Genomic DNA, 25,322 nt, shown 5'->3' on the forward strand with positions numbered 1-25,322 from the left:
GAATTCATTTATGAGAGATTGGTGTGTTCTGTTGTGAAAATCGTTTAAAATTCTGCAAAAAACATTTGTAGTTGTACCGATCAGAAAATTCATCTAAAAGATACAGATTTTCGAATATTTTGTACCATTTTTGTATGGACAGCCGCCAACATTGTATGAAGCCTGTAATTCTTTGAGTGAACCAACTACACAAAATGGCTTCTTTGGTCATAAGAAAAGCTCCTACAAAATTTGAACCTTGTAAAAAAATACAAAGAAAATCTATTTCTAGTTTTGGTGAAGAATTTGCTTTTGCTCGGGATCTCTCTGCACGAAATGTTTCCACGAAACATTTCACCCGTCCATCAAGCCAACCGCACAGCGAAAAACCCACCATCGGCATGGCCCGCTCGCGCGTCTGTCATGCGCCTTCCGGTAGTTACCACAGCCGCCGTCGCGGCGCCACCTCCCACCAAAGAGGGAAAGGTATACGCGATACGATAAGATTCATCATTCAGGCTGAATTTCTTTTAATTACTTTTAAATTATGTTTGAATTGCGAGTCGATGCATTAATTGGTTGATTAATTAAGCAATAAGTTGGTAGATTTGAAGTAAGCCTAAGTCAAGCTAAGTACTTTGAAATCCGCTTCCGGTGGCCGAAACGGTTGCGCGCGTTGTCAAACTTCAGCCCAAGTCCGTCGTCACAGACAGATAGAGACACACAGTCGGTACGGTCAATCGAGAGCAAGGAGAGTCGGAGAGACTCATTATGTCCCGTGGCCTACTACGAGACTGTAGTGCGAGTGCGAGTTACTAGTGCAAAAGACGGTCCAAGTGCGTGATTTACCACTAGTCGGTGCAGCTAATCTAGTAGTAGTCGGTTTGTGATTTGGAGTGTCGACATTGTGGAAGGGGGTGAAGTTGGCTCAGAATTAGGGTATTTACGGAACAGAAGTCAGACGCAGAGCGAATCAACAGTCGCGAAGAGAGAACGGAGAAGGGACCATGCTAATGGTGAACGCAAACCTCAAGGAGAAAATGCTTCGGTTCCAAATCCCGAACGAGCTGAAGGATGACTTAATCTACTGCCAGCGCACCATCAAGGTGTTCATAAAGGTCCACCAGGTAAAGGCGGAGATTCCTTGCAGAATAGTCCCCGTAAAACACGAACCCACCACCTTCACCCACCTCCGAATTACCTTGTAAAAGTACGAGTTCATGGTCAGCCGAACAACAACTGTCAGCTCCTCGCAGGCCTACTTTGTTACTTCGCTCGCTCTCACCTTCCCCAACAGAGTGTGCCGGAAGCATGCTCCTCTGCGGGTCTCACACTTCCGGCCTACCGTTCGCGGCAGGCAGCAACGTTGGCCATGACGGGTTCCCCATGTTTGGCTGTTCGGCTGCCATGTTTTGACCGTGTCAGGCAGCCTGCTCCGATCGTGTGACGCATGATTTCTCAACTCCACAAGTTAATTCCCTTCCCTTGCAACTCTTTCAGCTTCTGGCCTCGAAACTGTCCAACGGGTTGACCCAGAGCCAGGTGAGTTCATCGAAATGTGTTGCATTTCCCGAAATCAAAAGCAAAGTAGGCAGCTGCAGGCGATGCATTTCGAGTCTGTCCTCCTCCTAGAAGAAGTGAGAGAGAGGTGATAAATCATGATTTAGTTGGTTGGTGTTGGTTTGGAGAATCCAGGCAGGCATTGCAGAATCCATCCGCTTGAAGCGCGTGATATGGCGTTTCGTGTGTGGCGGAGGGTGGTGCGGCCTACTTGGTGGCTTGAAGGGGAGAGGGGGCAGGGCTAAAAATAACGTAACATTTCTGCCACCTTCTCGGTGTAAGAAGAGGCAAAGTGGGAAGTTTTTGTTTTGTTTAATGACAAAGGAGGCAGATTATCGCAAAAATGTGACGCACTTTATTTTTGAATTTCCGTTTTGTAAACAAAGCAAAGTCGAGGGTTCGTCCGGTGATAGTGCCTCGTGGGTTTTGTGAGCGAGTTAGGAGAAGATAAGATGGCAGGTCAATGTGATGCGGCAAGGTTGCGGCGGGGAATGAGAATTGGAATTCAGTTTTAATTAAAGTTATTATTTTAGTCTTTTTATTGATCGCTGCGTAAATATGCAAATTTAAAAATGTTTATACTACTAAAGGAGGTATTAGTCTATGACAAACAAAAAAAATAACTTGCCCTTGCTTAACAACCCCACAGAAAAAAACCCTGTGAAATATGCCCGGAAAATGGTCAAATTTTCACTTTTCTGAAAATCTACATATAAAATCCGGGTTTCGTGCTAACTAACTATTTTGACCGCTTGAAAACCCGCCTGAAAAAATGGTAATTTTTTAATTAACCTTTTTTCGTCGAAAAAACAATTTCCCAAAATCCGTATTTTTATTTTTTGAAATAAGCGGACAAAACGCCGCTTCTTTGGCATTTTTTGGCCTCATTTTTTATGTAAAATTGAATTTGCTTTCGATTGTAATTGCAGTACTTAAAATTTGTTTTGATTACCCCTTTACAACCCAACCCCGCCTTTAAACGGCCTTCAATCTAAAAAATCGCCAATTTTTGATGTTTAAAACGCATTCTAAAGAAGAACTCATAAAATTTAAGCAAATGATAAGGTTGAAAATGTCGCTGGTTTAATGTAACTTTGCCAAAGTTTTTAAAAATGTATTTTTTTTTTCTGGGGTCAAATTTGGCTGTGTTTCTTTCTAACATTTCCCTTATACTATGTGAAAATAAGTATGCAGTAATTTTCGTAGTGTACCAGACTCTGCCTCTAAGCATTTACTTTAAATTTAAATGATAATGATAATGGTATCGTTTTATAGTAAAAAGTGTGAAAAACAAGCAAAAAATTTAAAAGTTACAAGAAAAAAATATATAGGCAAAAGATAATGATAGGAGATGGTAGAGTAATCCAAATATTTTCAGAAACAAACATAAACTTAACAAGATATATGCAAATTAAAATACTAAAAATGAATTAGGCAAAAAAAAAATCACCTCCGTGTACGCACGAGAGCTAGCAGCAGTGAAGTGCTCTGTGCTCTACCGTTTTTTTCGAAATTTTTCGCCGTAGTTGATTGTGATTACCCGCGAGTTTGCTTCTCCAGCATGCCAAAGGCCGGCCGTGGCCGTGGCAGTTCGAGTGCGGCCTCGAAAAACCCGCGAAGTTCGTCTACCGGCCGTGTGCAAAAAGGTAAACAAACCAACGCCGTGTCGGCCGCGATCGCTCAGGGGAGCGTCAGCGCAGATGGAATCGACAAAAAGTATCTACATCCCGGATACGTTCCGAGATCACCAGTGCGAACCCGTTCAGGTACTTCCGGTGCTTGTGGCCAGTGGCACATCAACATCCGCCAACATCCCCATCAGGAACGAGTTCCAGATGCTGAGCGACGATGAAAACAATAACAGCAACACAGACGGTAGCACTACCGACGACGACGGGCGTGCACGGAAAAAAGGCCTCGGATATTGTCCGAAAATCGGTAAGTCGTCAGTGCAAGTTTACACATTTGACGAAAAGAACTTCGACCTAGTTGTGGAGAAATTGAAGCGTCAAAACTTCAAGTTCTACACATGCAACCCCGTGCAGAAGACAGCCGTTAAGGTCGTTTTGCAGGGGTACCAAGACCGCCCGATCTCCGACCTCAAGAAAGACCTCTCGGGTGCTAGAAAAACGCCGCGTGACATAAAAGTCCTCTCGCGGAAGACAACACTCACAGGTACACACACACTGTGCCTGTTGTACTTCGACCGCGGCACCGTCAAAATTCAAGACCTGCGGCAAACTAAGGCGTTGGACACGGCTCGCGGAACTGCAACCTCCCGCCCCGCTGCGTGAAGTGCGATGAATCACACCTCTCTGAGGCGTGTGCACTGCCGTGCAAAGCGGACTTGGGGAATAAGGCAGAGCAAACCAAGGCGCGCATCAAGTGCGTCAACTGTGGAGGTAACTATACCAGCAACTACCGTAGATGCAGCGCACGGAAAAACTACCTCGAGGAGCAGGAAAACAGGAAGAAGAAAGCAGCAGCGTCCCACCCTCCTCAGCGAAGTACGAGCGTAACTGTGCCGGCAGCTGGTCATCGCACGGTTCCAGCGGACAGCTCAGCGTTCCCTCCTGGATGGGGGCGATCATTCGCCAGCGTGGTCGCTGCCGGTAGCGGCATTGCGGGCCAGCAAGAAGTTACCGGGGAAGGTATCTTTACCCTTCCAGAGTTCTTTGCTCTCGCAGGGGAGATGATGACGCGGTTTCGGACCTGCCGTAACAAAGCGGAGCAATTCCTGGCCCTTGGAGAGCTGATGATCAAGCACATCTATAAAGGATACAATCTGTGATCTAGTTCTAAGCTTTCTCTATTTCTATCCCCTTTCCCTTGCAATCTTAGTAAGTTTTATTTTTATTTTTTCTTGCTCTTTGTGACACCTTTATTTACAAGCAATAATTGTTCCAAAATGGATTATGATGTAACACACAGCTGAAAGGAACTCCAAAACTCTGTTATTTACCGCAAACGCATTTATTGTATCTTGATTATTCACCAATAATACCGAATTAAGCATAAGCATAAGCATAGGTGCCCACCCGCAGTTGCTACTCCGTTATTGACCAGGACCTCCAGAAGTTACATCCACGAGCCGTGGAAGACAAGTGGGTGCTATCTTTCCTCGCTTCGCAACTTCTCAAAGGCCCCTATCATGCTGATCAATACCGGCGCCGGCCACGACCAGTGGTAGGGTCACGGGGAAGTGGATGGGAATGTTAGTCCGATACTTGAGTGATAGAGACCGCCCAATCGACTGCTTCTCCGACAAAGTATCACATGAGTTTTGAGGGGGTTAGTAGATGGGTATGAGGTCAGGATTCACGAGTGGCAGTGATGTGACCATGAGCATTTTGTTTATCGGTTGAAATTTTAAATCTTAGGCAGCCGGCTGCGGAAAGATAAATAATAAATAAAATAAATAAAAGGTTGTTTTAATCGAACGCGTGCCAACCGAGCGGTAGTGCTATGGGCTGGACTTATCAGTATATTTTTACTGTTGGTACAATTAAGATAACGCGAGCAAATGTCAAAAATAGTAGATGAGTTAATACTAAAGCTGCCAGTTGGAATAAATTATTACGATCAACGAATATAAACGAAAAGAAAACAGGACACCACGTAACCGATTGTAATGAAATTAAAACAATAACTTAAACGAACTTAACCGGCGGCGTGCCTTCCTATCAACGATGATAAAAGAAGGACTTATAAATTTAAAATATAAAAAGACTCCAAAAATACGTTGCATAGTAACCGCGAAGTCCCGCTACTCACAATCGAATCCGAAAGATAGCTATCTAAAATTTTAAATATAGTATTAATTCGACCGCGATCCTCCAGAAATTCTTCGTCGGCGTGCCTTCCGATCAACGGTGATGTAAGAAGGGCTTTATTCATTAAAATGATTTTATATCATAAGCCTTAAAACATATTCGTCGGCGTGCCTTCCGATCATCGATGATATAGAAAGGACTTTATCCAGCAATACGACTTGCTTGTCTCGAAAAAAAGAATTCGGATCGTTTCTATCGAAAACTATGTAAAGAGGACAAAATAAACTCATTGGCCAACGAACGCGCGAACTAAAAATAAAGAAAAAAGAAGAAGAAGAAGAAGACCAATCACCCCATGCACACAAACAACGACACAAAAGAGATGAAAACAACACGAATCAGAAGAAATCCAATCACCCCATGTACACAAATAGCGACACAAAAGAGATGGAAAATAACACGAAAAAACAGGACTGCGCGTCCACACAGGCACCGCACTACTGATGCCATTATTTAATCATAATGACCAATCACCCCATGCACTCGAACCGCGACATAAAAGAGACGGAAAATAACACGAGAAAACAGGACTGAGCGTCCACACAGGCACCGCACTACTGATGCCATTATTTATTTATAATGACCAATCACCCCATGCACTCGAACAGCGACATAAAAGAGACGGAAAATAACACGAAAAAACAAGACTGAGCGTCCACACAGGCACCGCACTACTGATCCATTCACCAATAATACCGAATTGAAAAAAAAAGTATAAAACAAGAGAAGTTAAGTTTTTCGTAGAACAAAAGTTGCTCAAAATGACCTCCTAAGTGCATCTCCAGCGCTGGGTGCAAACATCGAAGCAAAGCTAATTTGCACCCGACGTCAACCCCATCGCGGTACCTGTCGCGGTAGCAAATTTGCTCTCAGTTCTTCGGGATTTCACTTTGCTACCCGGTATTCAGTCTGTTTGCTACCGCTTCAAATGGAATTATGCACGGAAAAATCGAATCAAGCACGGAAAAAAAATAAAAAAATTAAAAAAAAATCAAAAAATTTCAAAAAATTTCAAAAAAATTCAAGAAAATTCAAAAAAAATCAAGAAATTTCAAAAAAATTTCAAAGAAAAAAACAAAAAATTTCAAAAAATTTCAAAAACTTTCTAAAAATTTAAAATTTCAAAAAATCAATTTCAAAATTCAAAAATTTAAAATTGAATTTCAAAAATTTAAAAAATTTCAAAATTTTCAAAAATTCAAAATCAAAAAATTTCTAAAGTTCAAATTCAAAAATTCAAAAATTAAAATTTCAAAATTTCAAAATTAAAATTTAAAAATTTCAAAAATTTCAAAATTTCAAAATTTCAGAAAATTTCAAAATTTCAAAAATTAAAAATTCTAAAATTTAAAATTTCTAAAATTCTAAACTAAAATTCAAATCTTCAAAAATTCCAAAATTCAAAATTGAATTCAAAATTGAATTCAAAAAATCCAGTCAAATTAAAATTGAATTCAAAGTCAAAAATCGTACCAAAAATTCAAAATCAAAAATTTATTTTGAAATTTTTGAATTTTAAATTTTTGAATTTTGAATTTTTTTGAATTTTTATTTTGAATTTTGAATTTTGAATTTTGAATTTTTAATTTTTGAATTTTTGAATTTTGAATTTTTGAATTTTGAATTTTTGAATTTTTGAATTTTGAATTTTTTGGTTTTAACTTTTTGTTTTTTGAATTTTTGAATTTTTGAATTTTTGAATTTTTGAATTTTTGAATTTTTGAATTTTTGAATTTTTGAATTTTTGAATATTTGAATTTTTGAATTTTTGAATTTTGGAATTTTTGAATTTTTGAATTTTTGAATTTTTGAATTTTTGAATTTTTGAATTTTTGAATTTTTGAATTTTTGAATTTTTGTTTTTTTGAATTTTTGAATTTTTGAATTTTAGAATTTTTGAATTTTTGAATTTTTAAATTTTTGAATTTTTGAATTTTTGAATTTTTGAATTTTTGAATTTTTGAATTTTTGAATTTTTGAATTTTTGAATCATACATCATACATATCATAAAGAGAGCAGACATATAAAAAGCATTCAAAACTTTGCCCCCCGGCTTGCCGGTACTTGTCGGGTATCAGAAAATGAGTACCCCGACACATATTTTTCTTCTACAGATGAACTTGAGATCAAATTTGATACCTGCTTTGCTACGCGCGGTGGGAGACTCGGGCAAACTCGAGAGCAAATTTGGTGGGAATCAAATCGGGTAGCAAATAGTTAAACTTTCGACATTTTCGAAAATGAAATTTTTGAAATTTTCAATAGGATTAAAAAGTTTAATAAACTTTTAGCATTTCTAGGCATGAATCAACACATAATTATTGATTTTGAAGGTAAACGAGAGCAAAAATGATAAAACCCATATTTGCCCCGCGGTGGGCTTGTTTCGGCAAATTTGCTACCCTAGCGGTGGGGATGACGGAGTTTTTTCAAGGTGGCAAATTTGATCTCGGTATTCATGAGCCGGGTGCAAATTTGATTTGCACCCCAGCGCTGGAGATGCCCTAAACGCGGGAAAAATATAAAAATCCGAAAAAATGTGGGCAGTAGAGAGTTAAGTGCACCGTTTTTAAAATATAGATTAACAACAATATAGACAAGACTAAAATTTCAAAAGGGCCAAGCATTCAATATCATAGGTCCCACCAAAAAATAGTTCCCTCTCTTTTGTTCAGCAGTTTGTTAAACTATTTTTTAATCCCAGTATAGAATAAACATCTTTAGATGATTCCTGTACCAAAATATCAGAGGGTATCGAGCAATTAAAAGTGCAACATGGAGTTAAACTTTCTGTCAAGCTTCTGTGAAGTTTACACTGACAGTTGTGAAAGTTTAACTCCATGTTACCGGCTCACATCTCTCTTTTTAATTTCTCGATAGCGACCGTCACTATCGAGAAATTAAAAAGAGAGATGTTAGCCGGTAACATGGAGTGAAACTTTAGCAGCTGTCATGGTAAACTTCACAGCAGCTTGACAGAAAGTTTAACTCCATGTTGCACTTTTAATTTCTCGATAGCTTGTGAGTCTTGTTGTGAGTTCTCTTCTTTTATCTCGTCTCTTTCTATCACTCGTTCGCTTCTCCTCGTTCACGAACAATCGCCGAAGATTCTTTTGTTTTCTCCGAAACCGCAATGAAAGGACGGGGATGTGGAACAGAACACGCACTACGTCTCGTTAACCTGCGTTGGCAAATTTTGTTTTGTGTCGGCTTTTGTGGATACGTTGTGTTGAGGGTGGATGAATGAGAACACGGGAATAAAAAAGAAAAAGAGAATTTTAATACGGATTGTGTGTCTGAGAATCTCGCGTCGGAAAGAAGGGCAGAGAAAATTGGGAGACTAAATTTCGCCTTCATCTTTCTTTACACAGATCTCCAAGCTCAAGCGCTACCTGCACGAGCTAGAGTCCGAAATGGTGGAGATCGGCAACGAGCAGCGGCCGCTCGTCCAGGAGCTGGACGGGCTCATCTTCGCGTACCTGCGGCAACTATCGGCCCGCGAACTGGTCGACGTGGACGCGGAAACTGCCCACGGGTACGTCTCGCGCGCCCTGTCCGTCCACTACGAGATGAGTTTCAACACGAAATATACTCCGAGGAATGTGACGGAGCGGTTGAGCGAGGCCCAGCTGGTCCACAAGTATGAGTGAGTGTGATGCTTGATTGGTGTTTGGACGGATTTTAATGAGATTCGTTTTTATTCATGGTTGATTCCAGGTTGTCTTCGTTCGACGAGGCTCGTCCCAAAAAGGAAAAGGACGAATCCCAGAGCAGCGTCGATTCTTCGGTGTCGCCGACGGGCGCCCATCCGTACAACCAGAAGCAACAGGTGTCGCTGCTGAAGCCCAAGGAAGAACGCTGCACGGGAAATGGATCTTCGAGTTCGCAGCAAGCTCGCGAGCAAGCGCTGAAGAACATCGCACCGGAGACGATCGCGGTGCCGCGCAAGCTGGTCAAGACGTTGCCCAAGACTGCGGCTGGAGAGCCGTCGCTGGCGCGCCCGATCGCAAAGCTCCCCGACCTGGAGAAGGCTTCGCCGGTTAAGGTGGAGGAGGACGATGAAGAGGACGAACTGCCGGAACTTCCGCCAACGGTTGCGATCAAGAAGAGTCGGTTGAATCTGCTGCAAGCGTTGACAAAAGCCAGGAACCAGAACCAGAACGCCCCCGAGGGGGAGGTCACCAAACCGAGCTTACCGCGCCAACGCGCAACCATGACCAAGACCAAGAGCGACCCGCTGCCCAAGCGAGGTGCCTCCAGCGGCGGAGGCAACGCTTCGTCCGATTCTTCCCCCAACTCGCGCTCCTCAACGCCGCTCTCCGTCAAAGCCTCCGACGACTCGTCGTCCGACCCCGTTCGCAGCCCCATCGAGGAGTACGTCGAGCCGCAACCCACCGACATCGCCGAACTGCCCCAGCCCATGTTTCTGCGCTACTTCGGTCTGCTCACCCTGGACGAGAGCAAAGCGCTGGCGACGCGCAAAACCGAAGCGGCAGCTGCAACAGCACCGAACGCAAGGACTTCCACTACGGCAAGATCGACTACTACGAGCAGCAGCGAGCCACATTGCAGCGCGCCGCAGGGTCAACAAGCGACCGATTCTACTGCCGCCGGCCATGGGCGTCAAGAAGCGCAAGCACTTTGAGCTGATTGCGGACCGGACGGGGGCGGGCAGTGTGAAGGGAGGAGGTTCGGGATCGTCGTCGTCGAGTTCGGGATCGGGAGCGGCGGCGGCGGCGGCGGCGCGTGTTGTGACGGGAACGGCCGAGAGTAACAAGCTGGTGCTGGCCGATTTGGAGAACAAGATGTGCATCGTGTGCAATAAAACAGGTAGGTTCGATAACTTGAATACTGTTGACTTCAATCAACTAACAGATCAAATTTGACCCCGTATTATGACAAAAACTTTGTACCAGCCTTAGGGAGCATTATTTTATTACATAATCCAAAAGCAAAAAAACATGGACCACCTCCCCTCGTAACAAAATTTCCTTACAATTTAAAAAAAAATCTATGGAGCGTAACACGGCCTTCGACCCGCCGTGGCACCCGTTTTTTGAAACTGCTAACTTAGAATAGCTATATCTCGGCAATGATACAACCAAATGTTTTCAAATTTGTTTGGGTGATAAATGAAATAGTAGTTTTTGCAATTCCGTCGTGAAACTACTTACTTTTCCTGTCATTCTTGAACGACGAAATAGCCTACTTTTCTGTACCAAAAATAACAGAATCGAATAGCAACACTTTTCAAAATAAATGCTGAAAAGTTATACTTTCAGCACACAAATGGGTGCTGAAAAGTTGAACTTTTCAGCATTTGTTTCGAAATAGTAGTTTATGCAACGTTGTAAAGGATTTTTTCAGCACGAGTCGTACATTTATCCAACGGGTTCACCGAGCTGATAAATACGACGAGTGCTGAAAAATCAAGTTTTGCAACGAGTTCCATACAACATTTTTGCAATTTCGAAAACACCCATTGAGTGAAATTTTAAGTCGAATTTTCATGTATTTTGTCAATAAATCGTTTAAATCAAAAATGTTGAAAAGTGTTACTGAAACATGTGCTGAAAAGTTCAACTTTTCAGCACCCATTTGAGTGCTGAAAAGTAGAACTTTTCAGCATTTATTTTGAAAAGTGTTGCTATTCGATTCTGTTATTTTTGGTACAGAAAAGTAGGCTATTTCGTCGTTCAAGAATGACAGGAAAAGTAAGTAGTTGTCACGACGGAATTGCAAAAATGTATACAGTCGACTCTCTGGCTGTCGATCTTCTCGATATCAATATTGCTCCATCTATCGATGATTTCTTCAGTCCCTTCAAACTGCATACTTCGGTTGGCTTTATTCCTCGATATTTTCTCTTGCTTGAAGGATCTCTTCCTCGACGGTCCCTTGGATTATGTTTGGTTTAAAAATCTCTTCCGGTTGTCCATATTGTAACTATCTCATGGCTTGCATAGACATTTTTCCTTGCAAAACGAAGCTTTGAAGGGTGTTTGACATTAGTTTGTTTTTGTTTGCTGGACGTTGCCATGATTCTCTCCCATAGCTGGGTACCAAGAAAAACATATTTACAATCGAGTCTTCATTTTGCATCGTTCTGTAAACTGATGATTCTCTTCCTCGACGGTCCCTTGGATATTGATAACCAGAGAGTCGACTGTATTTTAATAGATTAAAAGAACATTTTTGACGATTTACATGTATTAGGATGGCTCGACATGATCGATTTTTCGGAACAAAGTTTTTTCGGTCCCTTTTGGGTCCCTGAACAACCCCCCAAAATTTTGGAGCGATTGGTTCAGCCCACACTTTGCGCAAAGCGATTCAATTTTGTATGGGATTTAGTATGGGAAAACTAACTTTTTTGTATTTTGATTTTTATAATTTTCAGGTTTCACTGAATTTAAAACCAATACCGTAGGAGTGTAGCCCTGATTGTCCTCTAAAACTTTCCCGAAGAAAGTATGGTCCTATCTCTCTTCTGAAAAAAGATATAGCGATTTCAAAAGTTCGATTGGAAAATAAGTTGAGAAAATTATATTTCCTGACAACACTGACAGTACATTTACGTAATATGAGTACGACATTTGTTTCTAACTCGTTTCAAGTGCATCCTAGGTAAATGGTGTCTTCTGGAAAGTTGTTGTATATACACAGGGCTATCTTTTAAAAATATTGACGTACAGGGTGACACCACTACAGGGTGTCAAACCAACCCTAACTTTTTCTGTTGGCCATTTAGAGGATTGGTGTATTCGGCAAAGTTGTTGAGAAAGTTATTTAACGTAACTTTTTATCATTAGGGGAACAGGGTGACACCACTACAGGGTGTCAACTCAATCCTAACTTTTTCTGTTGGCTATTTGGAGCATTGATGTGTTCGGCAAAGTTGTAGAAAAACATATTTTATGTGTCCTCCAACAATAAGTGACGTGGTGACACCACAACAGGAGGGAGGGGAAGGTTACTCAACTCAACAAATTCTCAAGATGGTCTTTTAAAATATTGATTTTTGCAGCAAAAGTGCAAAGAAGCTTATTTCATGACATTCGGTTAAGAGGATTACACAACAACCGGGTGTAATTTCATAACTAGGTCGAGCTAATGATCTAATCTCCAATGACTTCAGACAGTTTCCAGATATATGTTTTAAAAATACATGTGTCTGTAATCAACATGACTTCTAATCTCCAATCTATCATAAGCATAACAAATCAGACGTTTTTGTTAAATTCAAGTATTGGTATCGAACATAAGTTGATCTTGAGTGAAAATTTTGAAAATTGTTTTTTTTTATGGTTTTATGTATGACGTTGTTTTGCCAGTTAAAAGTCCCAGTTCTAAGTGTGCTTTTTACTTGGCAAACATTGCTAACTGAGTTTCAATATATATTTTCTAATGAATTCATTCAAACCTGTAATTATTTTTTAATTACCCTATCCCTAAAGAATTTTTATTTGAAATAGAGTATCTCAACAACCTCTAAAATTTTAATGTGTGAATTTTATGTTAATAAGTTAATTGTGCTCAGAATTACTTAAATTATGATCGAATGATTAATTGAATATTATTGAGAGGAAAACGCGGATTACATTAGATCTTTTGATACTCCTTTATGCAAATCGAGGGAACCGCAATTGAAATGATTTTATAAAAAAGGTGTTTAATCAATAACACTGATATTCCTGGCTCAAAGTTGGTAAAGATTCTTAAAAGTACAATACAGTCGGGAATAATGTACGCTACAATACTCTTCGATAATAATTTAATAACCTAAAAAACAAAGATTTGTTAAAAAATAGCTCATTCTGCTATCTAAAATTATTTCAAGAAAATCCAATAGCAGAGGACAAAAATATTCTCGATAGCTCAACTTGGTATTGGCGAGATAAATTTATTTGCAATGGTAATTAACTGTTATAAAAAATAAAACAATACTTAAAATAGTCCAAATAGTGATCTTAAAAAAACTTCAATAACTTTACTTAAGTTTGAAAGTACCCTTAAGTAAAGTTCTAGCAATATTAAAAAGCAATAGCCAATAGCAATAAAATATTTCGCTACACGCAATTAGAAAATGTTCGAACAATTTATTGGTTACCTTGGGCGGATATCAATAATTAAATAATCCGTTCGCAATTTATTTTATGACCGGAATAATTTAGTATATCTGGCGTTTTTTTAAATATTTGCAAACATGCCAATAATGTTGTTGTGGAAAACAAATTGTTTAGTTTAAAAGTTGTGAGCTGCAAAAATCACTATTTCCTTACTTACTTTTACTTTTATTGGCGCTACACCATTAGCTTGGCCTGCTGCACGATTCTCTGCCAACAAGCTATTTCCAAAAAGTTTTTAAATTTGCTCAAATGTGTAATCGAATAAAAAGGATTTTGCAGTGTTTAAACTGTTGCAACTTATAATTACATCAAAAATTTGGAATCATTTTGAAAAATTATCAAGCTCCTGATTTTCGAAGGCAATTTTAAAGGGAAGATGAATAAAACTTTTTTTATTTCCAATAAAAATGTCATAATGTTCTACAAACTTTTAAAGCTAAATTAAAATAAAAATATTCATGAAAAATTAGCTAGAATCCTTCACGAGTTTCAAGTGCATTTCAAATCATACATTTTTTTCGGCTAAACAACTCTGCAATAATGAATAAAATAGAATTAAAAAATATGTTTGAATTGATTCCATTGACTTATCTCCTTGTTTTGAAAGAGCAATCCGAACATGTTTTAAAACCTCTGTTTTGATAAAATCAATGTGGGTGACATTGGATCTCTTTCCAAACATCCCAAAAATTCCATTCAGTTTTAAAAGTCGTGTGGGTTCCTCGCAGTTTTGCCATTAAGTTAACAAAGTTTGTATCAGCGTTTTGGCTGTAGTTGCAAAATAAAAGAAGAAACACCTCCCCCTTCCCCCAATTGTTTTAACATATTTTTGAACAATACTGTACCTGTGCTTCTCCTGGGGTAATTCTCTACCAACTCACACAAAATCGGGAATAGTTAACCTGACCCCTTCCATTTTAGAACATGCTAAAAAAAGTGGTATTTTTCAATAATTTGCAGCCTGAAACGGTGATGAGATAGAAATTTGTTTTCAAAGAGACTTTTATGTAAAATCGTACGCCCGATTTGATAGCGTACACAGAATTCCTAAAAAACGTATTATTCATCGACAAAAAAATGAAAAAAGTTTTAAAAACTCTGCCATTTTCCGTTATTCAACTGTTTTTTTTTTTGGAACGTGTCATTTAAAGGGAAATTTAATGTACTTTTCGGAGGGCTATTTTTCATTTAGAACAAAATTTTTTATTTTAAAATTTCGTGTTTTTTCCTAAATTTGCAGGGTTATTTTTAAGAGTGTAACAATGTTCTACAAAGTTGTAGAGCAGTCTATGTTCAAAAATGAAAGGGGTCGTACCGTCCCTTCGCCACGAGTTATCAAAAAATGGACCTCGGATTCGTGATCAGAGACAAAAGTTACCCCTTAGGACAAAGTTTCACGCAAATCGAAGAGGGGTCGGGGCAACTTCTGTGTGAGTTGGCGGAGAATTACCCCTGAATGAAAAAAGTAGTGTGACGGGACAACATCGTAAAACTGGAATTTTAAAAGGCACTGTAAGATAATCGCCACTGTTTTGCCAGCATATATTATTTTTATTTTGCTCTTCTACACTTTATCAAAAATTTAAAAACGAATCTTATGCGCCATGAACTGAACGAATTAGTTGAAATTTGAGTTTTTGCCAGCCATTTCTTTGCGAGACGGGACAACGAAAGGAGCAGATTTATGAAAAACTCATCTCTCATTCAATGGCTTGCAGTCCTTATTTGATCAATATTTTTGGCGTTTGAGGTAAGAAAACGTATTTAAAAACATAGAAATTTTAAATCATAACAAAAATTAAATTTTTAATTTAAAAATCGTATTGAAAATTGAATCAAGTGACTTTTTAGTGTAGCTTCGCTAAGAATCGGTCTAATGTTGAATTGACAAATTTATACCTTTCTTTGCATCATTTTTGTTTCATTTGATCTAATTTCATTTTGAGATTAGGCTTACTTTTAAACCAAAGTCATTCAAACAAGTTTCATCAAACTTCACTAAATTTGGGATAATTATGCTCAATTATCAGATAATTTTCACCTTAGGTGACTTACTAAATCCATTTAATACCAGTAAACTCTGTTCCTCACTTTGAATTAATCAGCTAGTGTCAATCCTGAGATTTCCCGGGACAGAATGACCGGGAAATTTTGAAAAACTGGGAATTCCCTAATCCCGGGTAATTTTATATTTTGTTCCGGTTTTCCGGAAATTGATAAAATACATATTTTGGTCAGGAAATTTAAATTTTGTTGTGAAAATAGTGGAACAGTTGAATACTGAGTAATTGATTAGTTTTTTTTATAGCGTTCAAAATGATATTGAGACAGCGTGAATTTTACTTTTTATGGAAAATTGTAGAAATTTTAGAGTACAAATTTAAAAAATGTTCATTTTTTATGTAATTTTATGCATTGTGAAAATGTTAGGTTATAATTTAAGATAACTAATGTTATTTAAATTCAAAATAAATTTTCATAGTTTACCATTTTTTCTTCGGTGCAATCATCTTCTGTAAATTGGGACAAATGTATCGTTTTGGGAATAATGTTGAACCCACATTTTTGCACAGTGTTTTGATATTTCTGATTGATTTGGTTAAAATTTAACATAACAACAAAACAAAAAAAACTAATGCACCAAAAATGCTGTAAAATTTACTATTCCAACTTATATTGAAGTTCTGATTTGCACCAAAAGGCGGACTTAAATGAAGATAATCGATAATATTAAAAATATAAGTTTTAAAAACCAAAATTCTAAACTTATTAAAAATGTAGCAATGACTGGATGTAATTTTCATAGTTTCTTTTTTCTTTTTCTCATACCTTATAAAATACATATTTTTATAAGCTTCTATTTACTTATTTAATCTGAAACACATTTTATAAACAATTGCAGTTGATTCAAAATTTCAAGCATAACAAAGTACATTAACAATACCAACTGCTTTCCCTTGAAGATTGTAGTCTAGACTCTCACCAGATCATGACAATAAACTTATTTTATGATTTTAAGGTTTTAAAACATATGTACTAAAAATAGTTTTGTGGCAATTTAAAAATAACCTGAGATCCCTGGAATTGCCAGGATTTAAATTTATGTTGTCCATTTTCCAGGAAATCCTAAACCTGGGAAAATTGTTGATGGAAGGAGGTTCAGCTTGGGCTTATGACGGAACACGAGTTAAGCTAAAACATCGAAATAAATTTATGTAGCTTGGAGAAAATAAAATTAATATCTATGCACTTTTGCTGCAAAATCAATATTTTAAAAGACCATCTTGAGAATTTGTTGAGTTGAGTAACCTTCCTCCCTCCTGTTGTGGTGTCACCACGTCACTTATTGTTGGAGGACACATAAAATATGTTTTTCTACAACTTTGCCGAACACATCAATGCTCCAAATAGCCAACAGAAAAAGTTAGGATTGAGTTGACACCTGTAGTGGTGTCACCCTGTTCCCTAATGATAAAAAGTTACGTTAAATAACTTTCTCAACAACTTTGCCGAATACACCAATCCTCTAAATGGCCAACAGAAAAGTTAGGGTTGGTTTGACACCCTGTAGTGGTGTCACCCTGTACGTCAATATTTTTAAAAGATAGCCCTGTGTATATACAACAACTTTCCAGAAGACACCATTTACCTAGGATGCACTTGAAACGAGTTAGAAACAAATGTCGTACTCATATTACGTAAATGTACTGTCAGTGTTGTCAGGAAATATAATTTTCTCAACTTATTTTCCAATCGAACTTTTGAAATCGCTATATCTTTTTTCAGAAGAGAGATAGGACCATACTTTCTTCGGGAAAGTTTTAGAGGACAATCAGGGCTACACTCCTACGGTATTGGTTTTTAAATTCAGTGAAACCTGAAAATTATAAAAATCAAAATACAAAAAAGTTAGTTTTACCATACTAAATCCCATACAAAATTGAATCGCTTTGCGCAAAGTGTGGGCTGAACCAATCGCTCCCAAATTTTGGGGGGTTGTTCAGGGACCCAAAAGGGACCGAAAAAACTTTGTTCTGGGTTGATTTGACCAATTTTAAAATTTCCCATATAACGACGAGCCAGTCTAACATGTATGTAACCCCCTGGCAGGTGGCAGTGCGTGGCCGAATGGTTACGCTGTCCGCTTTGTAAGCGGATGATTCTGGGTTCGATTCCCATCTGCTGCAACCTTCCATCGGATGAGGAAGTAAAATGTCGGTCCCGGCCTTGGTTGTTAGGCCGTTAAGTCATTCCAGGTGTAGGAGTCGTCTCCATACCATAAGTACAAACAACACACCAAACCAAGCCTACTCCGGTGGAATCGCTGGCGGCGGTTGGACTCGCAATCCAAAGGTGGAAGGTTCCTTGGAGTAGAAAGAGGTTTGGGTGCTCTCCCCATTCAAGCCTTCGGACTCCTAGGTTCGAGCAGAAACTTGCAATAGAGACCACAAAAGACCCGGGGGTCGTCAATGTGGATGGTTTGATTTTTATTTTTTTTTGTAACCCCCTTAAAATAACGTAATTTTATCTGTCTTGTTAGTTTGGCCCGCAAGCTCACTTCAGCTTAAAATTTGGTCCGGCCTCCAAAAACTCTGAGCACCCCTTTTTAGTATCTTTTGAAATATATGATTTTTTTTATCTTTCTTTCAAATAATGCCTTTTATTTATTTACTATTTTTTTTATCTTTTTTTATTTTTGGAATTGTATATTTTTTAAAATCATTTGAAACTTTTGATATTTTATTTAGAATTTCTGAAAAAAATCTAGTTTTAAAAATTAGTTCAATATTTTGAATTGTTTTAATTGTTGATTTTTTCCATGTTGTGTTTTTTGTGTTTTAATGCAGGCCAAGGATTGATACCTAAGAGCATGCAATGGCACTGACCTTGTTGCGTGCTCTTCGGTTGACGTCCACGTAAGGAACATCCTGGAAGGAGCGTAACTAACTACATCCGTAGTTCTGTTAGATCATCCGAATTATCTTGATCAGAACAGTATAGCTCTGGTTCCTTGCGAGTGTCCTATTTTCTTACCTTCACGTTGGCTTGGTTTTCATGATGACCTAGCTGGTGGCCTGTGGAAACGGATCGTAAACCTTTGACCACCGCGGGTCAGAGTCGAGACGGCTAAAAGAAAGGGGCGCGACAATAAGGGAAAGGGAAGTAATTTGTGATTGTAGACGGTATTGTTTTGATTCGCAGTATGTTGAGTCAACTGCTGTGGATGTACCTGAAACATCGCACAACGGGGTTTCTCTTCTCTTCATTCTCAGCTACCACCTATCTCCTATTATTATTTTGCTCTTCTGATTCCTAATTCTTCACTGATTCTTCTATTTAATATCCAACATTTGATTTTAATTTTACTAACATTTGATTCTCTTATCTCTCAAAGCTTTTCCACTCTTTTCTATCAATTAACACTGCTGTAACAAACTTTGTTTTGTTTTTTGTTTCCTTAAAAATATACTTTTCCTTAATGTACTAGTAATATCAAGTCTATTGATCATTCGCCTAATCTTTTTTGATTTTATTGCGAATTTATTATTTGAATAATTCTTTATCTGTTCTATTGTCTAATTTTACATCTAAGAGTAGTGCGGTGCCTGTGGGGACGCGAAGTCCTGTTTTTTCGTGTTATTTTCCGTCTCTTTTGTGTCGCTGATCGAGTGCAGAGTGCATAATTGGCAAAGGGAGCGCGTGGTCGTAAAAATATTCGGAGTGAAAAGTGATTTTTTTTTTTGTGTGCCTTTTGTTTCGCATTTTTATCGTGTATTGTGTGCTGCGAGGAGAAGATTACCCTCTGAAAATGCAGCGTCATCAGTGCATAGTTGGCAAAGGGAGCGCGTGGTCGTAAAAAATATGCGGAGTGAAAAGTGATTTCTTTTGTGATTTTCAAAGCCCTTCCTATATCATCGTTGATCGGAAGGCACGGCGTCGTGTGGATTGTGTTTAAATTTTTCGAATAAGGTTAAATTTTTTTTTTTGCGGTGAAAAAGCCAATTCTATATAATGAACGAAAGACGCACTGACAATTTGGATCGTTGAGTTAATAGTGGAGCAAAATAACTGTGTGTGAGTGATTTTGTGTGTTAACCAGAAAGACCTTCCCATAACATCGTTGCTCGGAAGGCTCGCCGACGGGTATGTTATGAAAGTCCTCCCCATAGCGTCGTAGCTCGGGAGGCATCGAAAAGCCAATACCTTATCCCACTAACCCAAAAAAAAATTAATCACGTGATGCTTAAAGGAGATGCTATGGATTCAACGGTCTCAAGCGGTATCAACAAGTATATAGCGAAAAACTATGTGCTTGATGAGTCTGCAACTTCAACTATCGGACTAACATTCCTCCCTTTCGTTGAACTGCAGGCTTCTTGGGAGGGCGCCGGTATTGACTAATAAAGTCGGGGTCTTCAGGGGTTAAACAGTGAACGGATGGTTGGCTCCCACTGATCATTTTTGATTCATTGTTTAACTTTAGCTGATCTGTCAATAACGGAGTAGCAGCTCATTGGCAGTCAACCATGCTCATGCTCATGCTCATGCTCTATTGTCTAATTTTACATCTAATACATCTAGCTTCTCATTATTATTCTTTAAAATACGCTCATCATTCTCTTACTATTGATACTTGATTTTTATAAAACAAATTCTCTTTTACTGTCAATTGTTTTCAATCTTCACCCTTTTTTTCAAACAAGTGAGGTTTGAGCCCTTACTCAATTTTTGGAATGGTTAAAGGATTAACACAAATAATACTATTGTATTTTTGGTAAACTTTTAAAACATGCTTAGGACCAAAAATTGTAACAAAACACCGCGACAAAAGAAATAGCAACAGATAAACACAACTCAACAATAGGGAAGATTTCAGGAGAAAACAATATACAGTAAAATAACAACTAGTTTTTAAATTCAAACTAAAAATAAAACAGTTTTTGCTTTAATGAAAGTTGATAGGCACACTATAAATGGTTAGGCGCTTATACTTACATCAAACCCTACGTAATGTACCACCCCCGGCCGAGTTAAAATGCGTAACCGGAAAAGAAGGTGTGCATGCCTGGCACGAACACTCAAAGCGTGTTCTAGCGTGTTGCTCGTACTGACTCAGAGCAAGGGTGAGATGTAGGTGTAAGGGCAGTGCGTGTTCGTCGGGAACCTGGTGCATAAGATCGGTCAAGGCCCGTTCTTACACTGAAAATTGCGAATTGCGAGTTGTGTTTTTTGTGTTTTAATTTTGACCTTTTTTTTCAATTTTTAAGAGTTCTTTGAAGGTTAGTTATTTTTAGGCATTTGAGCCCTTTATTTTTTTTTAAAATATTAATATTTTTTTATTGCTGCATTTTTTTTTAAATTTTGGTTTTTTTATGTTTTTGATATTTTTAATTCTTTGATTTTTTATTATCTTTTAAATCTTTTGCAATTTTTTTATGTTTTATTTGTTATAAAATCTTTTGATACTTGTGATTTTTTTTATTATTCGAGACATTACATTTTTTCATCTTCTCTGCTTTTTTTAAATTCAGATTTTTCTTTTCTCGTTTTTGATCTTTTTTAGAATTTTTCCATGTTTTATTATTTTTAACTTGTGCCTTAATTCTGACCAGATTCGAGGGGGAGGGGGGCAAACATAAAAAAGTTTAAAAATTTAAATTACAAGCCACGGTTTTAACATTTTATTGAAAAAAGTGTTTAAAAATGCAAAACATTTATTAGTATTGTCGATGTTATCTTTGCCATAAAAAAAGTTTTGTTGTGCTGTACATTTGAACTTCGTAAAATTTCAAAATATTTTTCTACGGTCCCAATACAATTTTAAAGGTTTTTTGAGGAAATTTGGTTTTTGTCCCTTGATTTTTCGGAGCAATTTGGAAGGGGTGACATAAACTTTGAAAAACATTTGCAACGTCCTTATAATATCTGAATGTTTCTTCAAGTTTATATTTTTTTTATAATTCACAATTTTTTGGAGATTTTTGTTTTTCATTTTGCAATGTTTGAGATAGCGTCAGTGGGGGTGACTATGGGTCAAAAAACGATACACCTCTCGTATTTTCTGAATAACAAAAACAATTTAAATAACATCGAAAATCTTTAAACGTTGATTTGTTCTTAGATAGTTTACTAACATCTTCCCAAAATATGGGGGATTTTGATGAGCACTACCAATTGTTTGAAAATTGACCCAATCTCACCCCTTAGAGGGGGTAACATTGGGTCAAATGAAACTAAATTGATGCTCAAATACAACGACATGGTAAAAACAAGTCATCCAACAGTGTTTCTTGTTCGAGGGAATCGTATTGACACGCTACAATGTTTGAAGTGGAGATTTTCAAACATTTGGGTAGTTTTCGAGCAATTCTAACAATAATATAAGAGAAATGATTTTTCGAGAGGTCATTTTTGGCCAAAAACGTACTCCAACTTTTGACAGTTGCCAAAATAACAGGATTTGTTCTAGGAACGAGATTTTTTCAGCGAAGTCATCTTAAGATGTCCCCTACACAACCCTTTCAACAGAATTCATTTTCATTGAGAAAAACCTGAGAAATGGTAAAATCCGTAAAAAATCTTTTTGACCCAATCTCACCCCCCAGACCCAATGTCACCCCCACTGACGGTAGTTTTTAATGTCCTCAAATCCTTAATTTTTATATTTTGATTATTATTTTATCTTTTTCAATGTGTTATTTAAAATCTTTTAAATTATTAGATTTCTAAGTAATCTTTTCATTTAAAACTTAGTTGTTTTTAATTATTAAAAATTTTGAATTTTCTAAAATTATTTCGTTTAAATTTATTTTTTGAATTTTCGAATATTCAAAACATTCTCGTTTTTTTGGAATTTGTTTGATTTTTCTATTTGGATTTTTAGGGTTTTTGGATTTTTTCAAATATTTTTTTTCCACATATTATAATTTTTTGATTATTTTTTATTTTTTTTACTTTTAAAATTGTTGTTTTTTCATATTTTTCAATTAATTTAAATGAAAAAATTCATTGCTTATTTTTCAAAGCTTTTTTTTTAATTTTTCATGTTTTAGATAATTTTTTGAATTGTTTTGCGTTGTTCCTCTAAAATTTTGATCTTTTTTTTTTGTTTTTGGGGTTTTTTTTAAGTTTATGAGTTTTTAATGATTTCTTTTCAAAATTTCTTAGAAGAATTAGAAACTTTTTTAGTATTTTTTTTATTTGTTTAGATTAAGGTTTATATTTTTAACAAATATTGTTATTTTTATCATTTTGTTGAATTCTTGGAAAGATTTCGTTTTTGAAACATTCAAAAGCTGAAATTTTAAAAATTATTTTGTTTAAATAATTTTTTCAAGTTTTCGAATATTGAAAACTTTTTTTATTTTTTTCAAATTGTTTTATTTTTCCATATTTTTTTATTTGAATTTTTTGAGTTTTCGGGGTTTTTTAAATTTTATTAAAATGTGATTTTTTTTTATTTTTTCATGTTTAAGATAAGTTTTTCAATTGTTTTGCGTTTTTGTAATTCCTTTAAATTTTTAATTATATTTTTTTATTTTTGTTTTTTTTTTAGTTTAGGAACTTTTTTTGAGACATATTTAAAAGAATTTAACTTTTTTTTGTATTTTTAATTTGCTTAGATAAGGGGTTTAGATTTTTACAAATATTGTTATTTTTTTTATAATCTTGTTGAATTCTTGGAATGATTTCTTTTTTAATCATTCAAAACATGAGATATTTAAAATTATTTTGCTTGATTTTATTTTGAATATTCAGAACTTTTTGATTAATTTTATTATTTTTTTCTATTTTTTGTAGATGTTTTGGGTTCTCTGGCTTCTTTGATTTTCTTAAATGTTTAATTTTGTTGTTGTTTTTTTCTCTGTAAATATTGAGAAAATAGGTATTTATAATTTTGTTTCTTCGTTTTTTTTAAATATTTTATGATTTGTTCCACGGAGCGAACAAAAAAAAAAACATTTCCTCCCAGTGATGTTAGAAAATCTTTTGAGGCTCAACAAGAGAAAAACTCGGATGGCTCTCCTCTCTCGCGCACGCAAGATCGGTAAAAAGAAACTATAAAAGCATCATCTGCATTTTTCGCCGACAATTGCCCTCCCAAATCCCCCCAGGAATGTATGGGCGTAGCCTTGAAGCACAGTGCGGAAATTTACGTTCTCAGATATTTTTGTTTGTACCGGGCAGCAATCTATTGCTCTGTTATGATTTTTTTTTTAATATTGCAATGATACAACGTCAAAGCTGCCAGGCCTACTGCGCAAAGTTAAACGCAGCGATTATATGTTGATTTTTCAATTTCTCCCCTCTTTCTTCCCTTCCAACGCAGGTTCCCCCGACAGTCTGAGCGCGTGCGTGTACTGCTGCAACATATACCACCTCAAGTGCCACAGCAACAGCATCTTCAACCCGCAGCTGCTCCGCCAGCGGGACAACATCTGTCCGGTGTGTCTGGCGAAGAAGCAACAGGCGGCGCTCGCCCTCCAGAACCAACAGCGCGGTAATAAGCCCTAAGCCCGAGGGTGGAAACTTCCGAAATTTTAGATTTAGCGACTTTTCCTGTATATTTTTGTGTTCTATCGCCGCCGGTTTTCTTTGAATAGTTTTTTATTCTCTATTGTTTATTTACTCGTGGTAGCACTAGGTTGTAGTAGTATTCGTTTGTAGTAGTTGTTAGTTGCTCTACCGACCGCGTGGAGGCGCGACCTCTCGTTCCAATAACCTTAGGATAATTTATTTACATAACAAAAGGAACAAAATCAGGTGGCTTCACTTTCCTCTCTCTCTCGCTCTCTTTCCTTCTCTTTATCATTTTTTCCCCGTTCATTTATCATTTATGCAAAATTATCTTCTTTTGTTTCTCGTCGTCCTGGCACCACAATTTCCCATCATCGCACCTGCACCGCACACATAACCTCAAACTCCCTTTCGCGAACGCCGCCCGATCTTCGCAGACGAACTGCAGCGCAAACGCCTGCTGCGACGGGTGGCGGAACAGCGCGCCCGCCACGAGACGCTCCAGCTGCGCCGCCAATCCCTGGAGGGAAAGTTCGCCCACAAGCGGCGCGTCCGGAAGCGGCTGTTGGCCCAGGAACGGGACACCCGCGACCAGATCGCCGGCCTGATGAACAGCGTGCGGACGCTGCGGCACGAGCAGTGAGCGCGCCAAAGCCACGAACTGCCAGTAATGTTTAATTTTTATTTGATTTTATCGTTGCGCAAAGGAGAGTCACCTGATTTAGATGTAGATTGTGGAAGAGAACAATAGTGGAAGAAGAAGAAGAAAGCGTTTGCTTTTATACCCTTTAAGATAATATATATTGTACGATAGTTGATGTAATTGGCTGAGAATGTATCATTGTAGGAGCTTGCTGAAGAGAAATTGCTAAAAACCGAATGGAGTTCGCAGAATTTCACTGATGATTGATTTTCAAGTGTGTAAATATATTATGTTATGAAGTAATCATTATTGTGAGACAGCTATATAAATAAATAAAAACACAAAAGTTTAGCATTTCAACGATATTGTTTTTTTTAGCTACAAATATCACAATAAAAGAGAAACCGACATAAATGTTGGTTGCAGATTTGGAACCATTCGCGCAGATCCCGCTCCTGCAGAAAAATCCACGTCCGTGAATGCTGGTGGTGTTTTGCGACGATTTAGTTGGTGCCTCTTCGTCGCTTGCTGCCGAATTTTTACAAACTCAGCTCGTTTTGGACAGTTCCGATTCTTGGTCGAATGGTCGCCACCGCAATTGAAGCATTTCGGTTCGATGTTCTCGTTGATTGTTCCGCAAGCTTGAGTTTTGTGCTGAT

General features: G+C 37.5%; 1 protein-coding gene across 1 annotated transcript; it reads left to right on the forward strand.

The window, feature by feature from the left end:
• The first annotated feature begins 580 nt into the window (after positions 1 to 580).
• Positions 581 to 24,843, forward strand: LOC119771220. Its single transcript, XM_038266968.1, is given in 8 exon segments — positions 581 to 1,106; positions 1,480 to 1,521; positions 8,745 to 9,019; positions 9,091 to 9,863; positions 9,866 to 9,928; positions 9,931 to 10,203; positions 23,833 to 24,003; positions 24,458 to 24,843. Coding segments are annotated over 8 exon segments (1,923 nt in total). The 5' UTR covers positions 581 to 986; the 3' UTR covers positions 24,664 to 24,843.
• Positions 24,844 to 25,322: the final 479 nt, after the last annotated feature.

This window comes from Culex quinquefasciatus, chromosome 1 (genome assembly GCF_015732765.1).
Source record: "Culex quinquefasciatus strain JHB chromosome 1, VPISU_Cqui_1.0_pri_paternal, whole genome shotgun sequence".
Taxonomy (NCBI): Eukaryota; Metazoa; Arthropoda; class Insecta; order Diptera; family Culicidae; genus Culex; species Culex quinquefasciatus.